The 9,456-nt window shown below is 49.9% G+C and overlaps 1 protein-coding gene across 1 annotated transcript in view; it reads right to left on the bottom strand.

Annotated features, from left to right (window-relative positions):
- Positions 1 to 9,456, bottom strand: part of TMEM181 (transmembrane protein 181) — a 31,585-nt gene that overhangs the window by 20,980 nt on the left and 1,149 nt on the right. Inside the window, exons 2-5 of the mRNA XM_015560032.1 lie at positions 6,242 to 6,345; positions 3,919 to 3,974; positions 1,965 to 2,055; positions 366 to 487 (exon numbers count right to left, since the gene is read on the bottom strand). Of these exons, the coding sequence (XP_015415518.1) occupies positions 366 to 487; positions 1,965 to 2,055; positions 3,919 to 3,974; positions 6,242 to 6,345 (373 nt within the window). The remainder of the gene's footprint in view (positions 1 to 365; positions 488 to 1,964; positions 2,056 to 3,918; positions 3,975 to 6,241; positions 6,346 to 9,456) is intronic.

Here is a 9,456-nt window from a genome sequence, read left to right as displayed (position 1 = left end):
CACCCTCCCAATCTGCCTTTCTCTGTGCATGACAGCGGCGGCACCCTAACTCCCCAATGGGCCCTGCTCTGAGCCCGACCAGGGGCTGCACCTAGGGATTGGGTCTGCCCTCTGCCACCCAGGAGCGGGCCTAAGCCAGCAGGTCGTTATCTCCTGAGGGGTCCCAGACTGTGAGAGGGCACAGGCCGGGCTGAGGGGCCTCCCTCTCCCCTCTGAGTGCACAAATTTTTGTGCACCGGGCCTCTAGTCAGTATATAAAGGTAGATGGTTTTTCCATACCCTCACTAGTATGAGCTTTTTTACTTAAGAAAGCAAGTCTGTGATAGTGTGGTATGATGAGTAATCACGGACTGGGGAATGCTCACCTCTCTACACGAGAGGGTCCTTGTCCGATTGTGAACTTTGTTATGAATGAACATGGTGGTTCCATCTCGAGCTACGCCATCCACTTTAACGGTCATGAGAAAGCTTTTCTGAGTAGACATTTCTACAAAAGAAAGAAACTCAGTGTCAGGGACCACGTCAGGCACTCACATCGACAAACATGCCTGCCTGGCTCTGACAAGCCAGGAGGGTCTCACCCACCTCGGCCTCAGCATCTTCGAGAACCTCTGGCTCGCCAGCAACGTAAAGCCTTCCTATTAGCTCTACGTGCAACCCCTTTCCCAGGGCCCATGCCACGGCCTGTTTCAGATCCATTAGCTTCATTTCGTGAGAGGACAAATAGTTCACAGCTAATGAATTACTTTTCTATCCCACATAATTTTTTAATTTAACTTTATACAAACATAAAAATAGATTTATTTTTCCTGATTATATAATTTTTCTGATTTCATGCTCATTGTTTTAAAGAATCAGAGAACAAAAAACTATGACGGCCCTAGCTGGGTTGGCTCAGTGGATAGAGCATCAGCCTATGGACTGAAGGGTCCCAGTTTTGACTCCGGCCCAGGACACATGTCTGGGTTGCGGGCTCGATCCCCAGTGTGGGGCATGCAGGAGGCAGCCAATCAATGATTCTCTCTCATCATTGATGTTTCTAACTCTCTCTCCTTCTCCCTTCCTCTCTGAAATCAATAAAAATATTTAAAAAAAAAAAACTATGACAATGGCATTATACACTATAATCCCACCTAGAGAGAACCAAGTTAACATGTACATGCCCATCATCCCATTTTCTAGACATACAAATACACAAGGATATCAAATTTATCTTCTTAAAATGTTACAAGAAAAGGAGTTGATTTTTTTCTAATATGAATTTTCAAGGTTTTCTTTAAGTTCCTTCTCAACCAAAGCCCCTCGTGTGAACCACAGACACTAAGCACGCATGGTGGCCCTGCCTCAGTTCTCCCGGACGGCCCACGACTAGTGCCATCGCAGTGAACGGAGCCGATGCCCTGGGCCTGGAGGTGCTCTGGGCAGGTCTTCCAGCCTTGGCACCACTGACACTGTGAGGCCGAAGATCCTTTCCTGTGAGGAGCTGGCCTGTGCTCTGTGGGTGTTCGACAGCAGCCCTGATCTCTACCCGCTGGACACCAATAGCGTCCCTTCTCCAGAGCTGTGACAGTCAAAATGTCACAATGTCTCCAGACACTGCCAAGTGTCCCTGGGGGGCAGACCCACTGCCTTGGGGCATTGGGACTTCATTTTCCCCAGAACCCCACCAAAAAGGCTGCAGTAGCAGCTCCTTCACTGTGCAGCCACCCAGCTGAGCTGACCAGCACTCCCGAGGGTCACCGACCCTCCCTGGGGGTGACCTGCCCTCCCCGGGGGCTGCATAACTTGGTGTGGAGGACCCCGAGGACACTTTAGGGGCTTCCAATTTGTCGTTATTATAAAGAATAAAGGCCATCCCTGTAATCCACCTTTGAAAACACTTTAAAAGGTCTGAAAGCTCTTTCAACTTTTACAATATGGTGCTTTGTACAAAGAAAAGTCAGACCAAAGGTCAGGCTTCATACCTTTTGATTGATTCAACTCAACAACACATGTCAGCCACAGTTGCTGATTGTACGTAGACAGTGGATTTGAACGTATGTGAATTGGCTTCAACTGAGGGAAAAAGAAAAAAGTTAAGTAACCCATGTGACCTTTCCATTGCAGCTACCCAATACCTCACCTTAACATCCCAAACTGATATCCAGCCATGAGGGCTGAGCACTGGTGCTAGACCAGGAACAGCACAGTTTCCTTGACAACAGGAGTGAAATCCCACCCTCCATAAACTCTGCTACAATTTACATCTGTCTCTCATGAACACCTCCAGGCAGGCGTCCCACCACCCGCAGCCTCAGCACAATACCCATACCAAGAAAAGGCCATCTCGGAGAAAGTTAAAGTGCATGTGATGCGACGTATGATAAGATAATAAGGGCACCAAAGAAGGATGTTCCTAAGAATCTTGATTTAATATCAATATACCAGACATGTCGCTGTCTGACATCTGTTATTCTCAGCTTTAGAAGAGTCTTAACACCCTGGGGAGAAAAATTAAAGGGGACTCCGTTGGCAATGATACTTCTGCGGTGTCTGCTGAAAAACCCAGTACCAGTGTCTACAGCAGCAGCTACGGAGAAAGCTGCTCCCCCCATCCCCCCACAGCTCTGAAGAAAAGCACTGTTTGCATGCACAGTCTCTGAGAGTGAGCGTGTGCCTTTTGTGCCTTCATGCTCTGGCAGGTCTCCATAAAACCCTGACCAGAGCTGTGCCCAAAAGCCACCTACGTGATGAGATCTCTTGGAGGGTAATCTGTCATCTTTCAGAAGTGAGATGGTCCTTCAGAAGCAAGTCAGCTCTGTGGGACGGCTGCTATTTTCAGGGTCAAAAAAAGACTGACATCTTAAGACAGAAAATTTAAAAGGCCAAACTACAATCAGGAACCTCATGGCTGCGCCTCTTCAAATCAGGTGCTCAGTCTAAGAGTTAAAGTAAACAGGGAAATGCGAAGAAATAGGCTACACAGGAGACTCTTTCAAGCCAGCAGTAGCAAATGGAATTAAAAGGTATAAATTTTAGGATATTTTCTCCTTTTGACTTTTTGAAAACTGTTAAGAATGGATCCATAGCAGGGAGCTTGAAGAACAGACAAGTTAATATTTGGGGTCAATCAGATGTTATGGTGTAATGAGAATGCAAGACAAGTGTGTTCAGTTTACAGATAAAGATTTCATTTGATACACAGAAAAATAAAAGTGTTTAGTTACTTGGGATCTCACAAGTTAGTATTTATTAAAGAACTAGTGGCCTGGTACACAAAATTCACCTGCCTGCCTGCCTGATCACCCCTAACCACCTTCCCCTGCTGGTCTGACTGCCCCTAACCATCTTCCCCTGCCAGCCTGGTCACCCCTAACCACCTCTGCCTTGGCCCTGCCACTGTGGCTTTATCCAGAAGGAGGACCTGACAACCGGAAGATGTCAGGTAGACCTGGTATAATTAGCATATTACCCTTTTATTAGTATAGATACCAAAATTCTCCAATTGGAAGGACTTTTGTTTTTCTCTAAAGATGGCAAAGAATTGAGAAAAATTAAAAAAAGAAAAGAAAAAAGGATATTTCATTTAACCTGAGTTCATGCAAAGAATGCCAATCATTAGAAAGAACTGATACTGCTGGAAACCGAGCATGGAGACCACGTTTTATTGGGCAAATAGGAAGACTTGCAGACATGAGGAGCCAGGACGAGTTACCAGCCTTTGGAAATAAAGTGCTGCTCTCTAAGTGTTAACACCACCAGCCTGTCTCACACTGAGGCATTTATTATAGCAGAAAACATCATTTTGTCAAATGAGGACCCAGAGGCCAGCCACTGACAGTGTTAGCTGAGAAGCAACCTGCAGGACAAGGTGGGCCATTGCTAGTGACCTGGATGCTTATATGCCCCATCCCCTGCCACTCAGAGACCCAGTCTTACCTTTTTGCTATTATTTAGTGAAAAATGAGCTTCAGAAGTCTGGATCACTTTGGGTCCTAAAGTGTAACAGAAGGAAAAAAGCAGGTTATATCCTACCCTGATAATTAATTTATTGACTTTTGTCAAATGCCAAGAAAGACATACATTATATGGCGGTGATCTTATTTTCCTGGTCTGTCATCAGAGGTTGCACATATATGTAAAACACATAGACACACAACATCCACTCCGCTGCATGGTGACCTCCTGGTCCCCATGATCGTCACACAAGGTACATCATTCCCGAGGTTTTCTGTCCATGCAGAAACCCCTCCCATGCCCTCAATGAGGGCTCTCTGCACTGCAGACCCAAGAAAACACTCATGACACAGGCAGCATCTACCTATTCTATAAAGCATCAACATTTCTGCGAAAAAATTAAGACATTTGTCTTTTCATCCAATTAATCCAGTCTTCCAAAAATATTCAGTAGAGAATATAAAAAAGTGTACTTGCTAATATATACTCAAAGCTTTTCCTGAAATAACAGATATGCAACCTTCACAAACTCTTACCCTGTGATTTTTTAGGACTTTGACCTTAAAAGAAGTGATCAAGTCTCTTCAATAAATGGTGTTGGAAAAATTGGACAGGCACATGCAAAAAAATGAAACTAGACCACCAGGTTACACCATACATAAAAATACTCAAAAATGGATCAGAGACTTAAATGTAAGTTGTGAAACCATAAAAATCCAAGAAGAAAACACAGACAGTAAAATCTCAGACATCTCACATAGCAATATTTTTACCAATATATCTCCTAGGGCAAGGAAAACAAAGGAAAAAATAAACAAACGGGACCACATCAAACTAAAAAGCTTTTGCACAGCAAAGACACCATCTACAGAAAAAGGGAACCAACTGTTTAGGAAAACATCTGCCAATGATACATCTGATAAGGGGTTAATTTCCAAAATGTATAATAAACTTACACAATGTAACACCAGGAAGACAAAAAATCCAATTAAAATAATGGGCAGCTCTAACTGGTTTGGCTCAGTGGATAGAGCATCAGCCTGCGGACTCAAGGGTCCCGGGTTCGATTCCGGTCAAGGGCATGTGCCTTGGCTGTGGGCACATTCCCAGTGGGGGGTGTGCAAGAGGCAGCTGATTGATGTTTCTCACTCATCGATGTTTCTAGCTATCTATCCCTCTCCCTTCCTCTCTGTAAAAAATCAATAAAATATATATATATTTTTTAAAAATGGGCAAAGGACCTAAAAAGATACTTCTCCAAAGCGGATATACCGATGGCCAAGAGACATATGAAAAGATGCTCAAAGTCACTGATCGCCAGAGAGCTGCAAATTAAAACCACAGGCCCTAGCGGGTTTGGCTCAGTGGATAGAGCGTCAGCCTGAGGACTAAAGGGTCCCGGGCTGGATTCCAGTCAAGGGCATATACCTTGGTTGCAGGCTCCTGGCCCTGGTTGGGGTCACGTGGGAGGCAACCAATCGATGTGTCTCTCTCACATGGGTGTTTCTGTCTGTCTCTCACTTCCCCTTCCACTCTCTCTAGAAATCAATGGGAAAAGTGTCCTGGGGGAGGATTAAAAAGAAGAGGAAAACAGGATTGGCTACAGTTGCCATTGCCACCATCATCTTCAGCAGCAGCAGGCAAACGGCACTGAAATAATCACCCTCTCTGCCCAGCTCACTCAGTCCATTCACCGACCCAAGACTCAGTTTAGGTTAAGAAACCTGTCTTTTGCCGATTTTAGCTTCGAAATTGCCTTTGAAGTGGTCCCATCCAACCCCCTTTCTCAGAGATGGAAAACTGAGGACCAGAAACCCATTTCTCTCGCCCGTCAAACAGCATGCTGGGGGCCGCAAGGCACCGGCAGCCCTGAACTCAAGGCCAAAGCCATCTACAGGCTCCCTCCTGCCAAGAGCTCGGGGTATCATCAGAGCAGCCTCATGTTGCCAGCATCTCACGCCCTCCCCACCACTCGCTGCACCATGGCCTGCCTCCCACGCCAGCCAGCAAGCTCTGGATTCCCCAGCGCCCAGGCGGGATCTTGGCACACAAGACTCTCCAGAAATGTTGGACTTCCCAACAAAAGGTACATGGTCAAGGCCACCCAGGGCTACATGCTGAACTCAGGCCCTGGCTGCTGTGTGGGGCCTGACCAGGGTCACCCATCCACCCAGTGGGTGCAGAGAGAAACGGGCTTCCCCCCCATGACAGGCCTTGATGGGTGAGAGCAGGTAGATACGGGGAGGGGGGGGGGGACTGCACCAAGGTAACTGTACAGGATAAAATGATCAAAACCTGCACCTACCGCTGATCCCGATGAAGACAGTCAGGCCAAAACAGACGAAGAAGACGACAAACACGAGCACGAAGTGGCGCTTGGAGAGCGTGTACAGCCGCATGGGCGCCAGCCTGCGGAGCAGAAGCCAGTGGGTAGGGGGCAGGCATGGAGCCGCTCGGACCGCAGGAGGCCCTCCTCACCAGCAAGCCCTCACCTCACAATCGGACCTACTCTGAACCCAGGCGACCCACCTGACAAAGCAGTCTCCGTGACCTCAGGGCCGGGTGACGTTCCACTCTGCTCGGGGTGAAGCCCTCCGAGAAGAGGCCGGGCCACGCTGGTCGACACAGCGCCAGCCGAGCCCCACTCCTCGGGCAGGACAATGTGCTGTGGCACCCATGCCCACTCAGGGCACATTCTGCCACTCCACGTGGGTGGCCAGACCCCTCTACACACATCCCGTCTCCAGCTGCCAGAGTACAGCCCGAGTGGGGGAGGCCCCAAGTCACTCACACGCAAACACGCAGCTTTAACTGTCAGCTGTCACAACCCAGCCGAGACTGGGAACGCAGGTGCCACCAGCATCCCCTTCCCCATCTGTCTTCCTGCCCACCCGTTTTGTTTCCTATCCAAGGTTCCTCAGGGTCTGAGACCCTCACTGGCGTCGCCCATGGTGAAGCTCCTCCTGACCTTCGCTATGGGGTCTGGTTCTGATGCACTGAGCGAGCTGCCTGCAGTTTTCTGTGCTTTAACACCAATATGGAACCCTGCCCCTAACACTAACCCTCTCAGGTGCCCTCCTCGTCATCCCTGCTTTGTCCCTTGGTCAGGAGACAATGGTGGAGGGGTAAGTGTCACTTCTCTTTTAGAACTCCTTCCATCAGCGCGGGCAAACAAGACAAGTCTGTAAAGGACCAGGAGACAGGTCTGAGGTTTGGCAAGCCACGCGGTCTCCGAACAGTGCAGTCCCAGACACCACGTAACGCCAGCGTGCGAGGCTGTTCCCATCAACCCCATACGGAGAGTGGCTGACCCCGCCCCTGGGTCCTGAAGAGGAGACCCACAAACCCAAAGAGAGGAGAGCGGGATGGGGGTGCGGATTTGGGGGATGGGAGTGCGGACCTGGGGGAGAGGGGTGCTTTGCTTTTTACTCCTCTAGCATTTCCTGGTCTCAGGAGCTGAGGCAATTTCTCATGCCTCACAGACACCTCCGGGAGGGGGAGGGAAGCTTAAACCACCAGCAGAGAATCAGGTTATTTGCTTTTGTGGCACGAGGCTCACGTGACTCTGTCTGTGTACACACACCCTCCCCCTAAAAGGCCAAGATTCCAGCTCCTGAGCAGGAAATCAGCTGGAGCATATTCCAGGGCAAAGGTGGGGCCAACAGCCACCATGGCTCTGACGTGGCTTTGCTGACCCAGGTCAGCTCTCTCCAGCGGGACCTGCCAGGCCTTTGGGCCAGTGACTGTGCAGACCAGTGTCACAGTGAAGAAATAAAGGAATCAGTGCCTCGATCTTTTCCTTTAGGACCTGGGTCCAAAGGCTGAGCCACACGCAACCCTGCTGTGCGTGAGAAGAGACAACTAGTGGATTCAGTGGCCTGAGCCCATTAGATTTTGGACCCAGAGATTGAGACCTGAAAGACCTAAAATATTAGAGCCAGAAAGTGCCTCAGGGAGGAAGCCCAACCCCTTGACTTGTATATGGAGAAACTGAGGCCGAGAGACAGCGGGACACTTGCCCAAAATGCCACAGTTCTTGGCCCTTGGCAGTAACTGCCGATCCCTGAGAAAGGGCTGAGGGACCCCACTCCCTGAGTGCCCCCGGGAGAGCCTGTGGAATGCGGGCTGGGGGAGAGCAGGTCTCCTTTGTCCCTTGTCTGCTCCCCCAGGTGCTAAACACATGTCTACACCCTGCAGAGGGGAGAGGTCCGGGCAGCTGCCTTCCTCACAGCGCTAAAGGGAGGAGATGCTGGGGGCTGCGGTCAGGAGCTGACAGCACTGCAAGCGCTGAGCCCTGGGTTGTGGTGAGTGCATGTGGGGAGAGGGGAGAAGGGTGTACAGACACTCCACACTGTCCTGGCCGCTCTCTGTAAATCCAGTTGTTTAAAAAATTATACAAGGTCACGCATGGCACCCCATTCTGCGGCTCTCAGGTGACCTGCCCCCAACCGGGCCCAGGCTCCAAGGGCGAGGCTCCCAGCAGACGAGGAAGCACAGAGAGTGCACTTGGCAGCAGAGAAACACAGATAGGACGGTGCTGCTTAAATTGTGATTTTTAAAACACATCGATGATTTAGAAGCAGTTATTCAGCAGATGCGGAGGGATGAGGAAGAGACCTAAGGAAGGGATGGCAGCACAGCCACGTCCCACAGCGAACGGCCCACCCGGTGTTTCCCGTTTTCCCGAGAGCAACCAAGGGCTCTGTCACCGTCTACCATTTCCCTTCCTTAAAGCTTCCACTTAAAGTGATTTTATTAGAAAGTTTCCTGGTTCAGAAAATTAGAAATATTAGAAAATCAAGCATTACCCAACTCAGAAAAAAACACAGAGAAAGAAAAAAAAAAAGCCCCTGCTTGAGAAAACGCCACTGGCACCGCCACCCGCCGACAGGCAGGAACCCTGACCAGGCACCCTCACTCTGGGAGGGCTGGGTGTCCTGGGCCAGGGACAGCGCCACAGCACAATTCCACGGGACGATGCCCCCGGCCATGGTTCTCCTCCCCACGGCCTATCTGAACGCTTTGAAGCAGCAGGTCACCAAAAACGACTCTGATGCCTCAAGGACACCGCCTACTCCAGACAAGTGACAGGTCCACACCGTGATTCCAACTTTTCATCTCAGGGCATCAAGAAGACCTTTGAAGCACAGCGAGACTCGGCCCTCCTCCCTCCTCCGGCCTGGCCTTGCCACCTTCCACGGGTCTCCGCTTCCACCCTTAGCACCCACACTCTGCTCTCTGCCCAGCCGTGCCAGGGACAGCGGAGGTGTTTGTTCTCAGTTCAAAAGTCTCCAGTGACTTCCCGGCCACTCGGAGTGAGAGCCAAGCCCTTCGTGGATCTGACATGCCTGTTACATGTTTACGGGTGTTTGTTCCTTTGGACAGGACTCTCCCTCAACCATGCCACCTCCTTCTAAAGAAGGAACAGGAGCCACGGAGAGGACGGTGTTATCTTTGGGGCAGGACAGAAGCACCACCTGCTGTTTGTCCAGGGCCACTCTCTGCCCCCTCCCTACCCCC

This window comes from Myotis davidii, unplaced genomic scaffold, assembly GCF_000327345.1.
Source record: "Myotis davidii unplaced genomic scaffold, ASM32734v1 scaffold1494, whole genome shotgun sequence".
In the NCBI taxonomy this organism is placed as follows: Eukaryota; Metazoa; Chordata; class Mammalia; order Chiroptera; family Vespertilionidae; genus Myotis; species Myotis davidii.
This window is presented reverse-complemented; position numbering and strand designations above follow the sequence as displayed.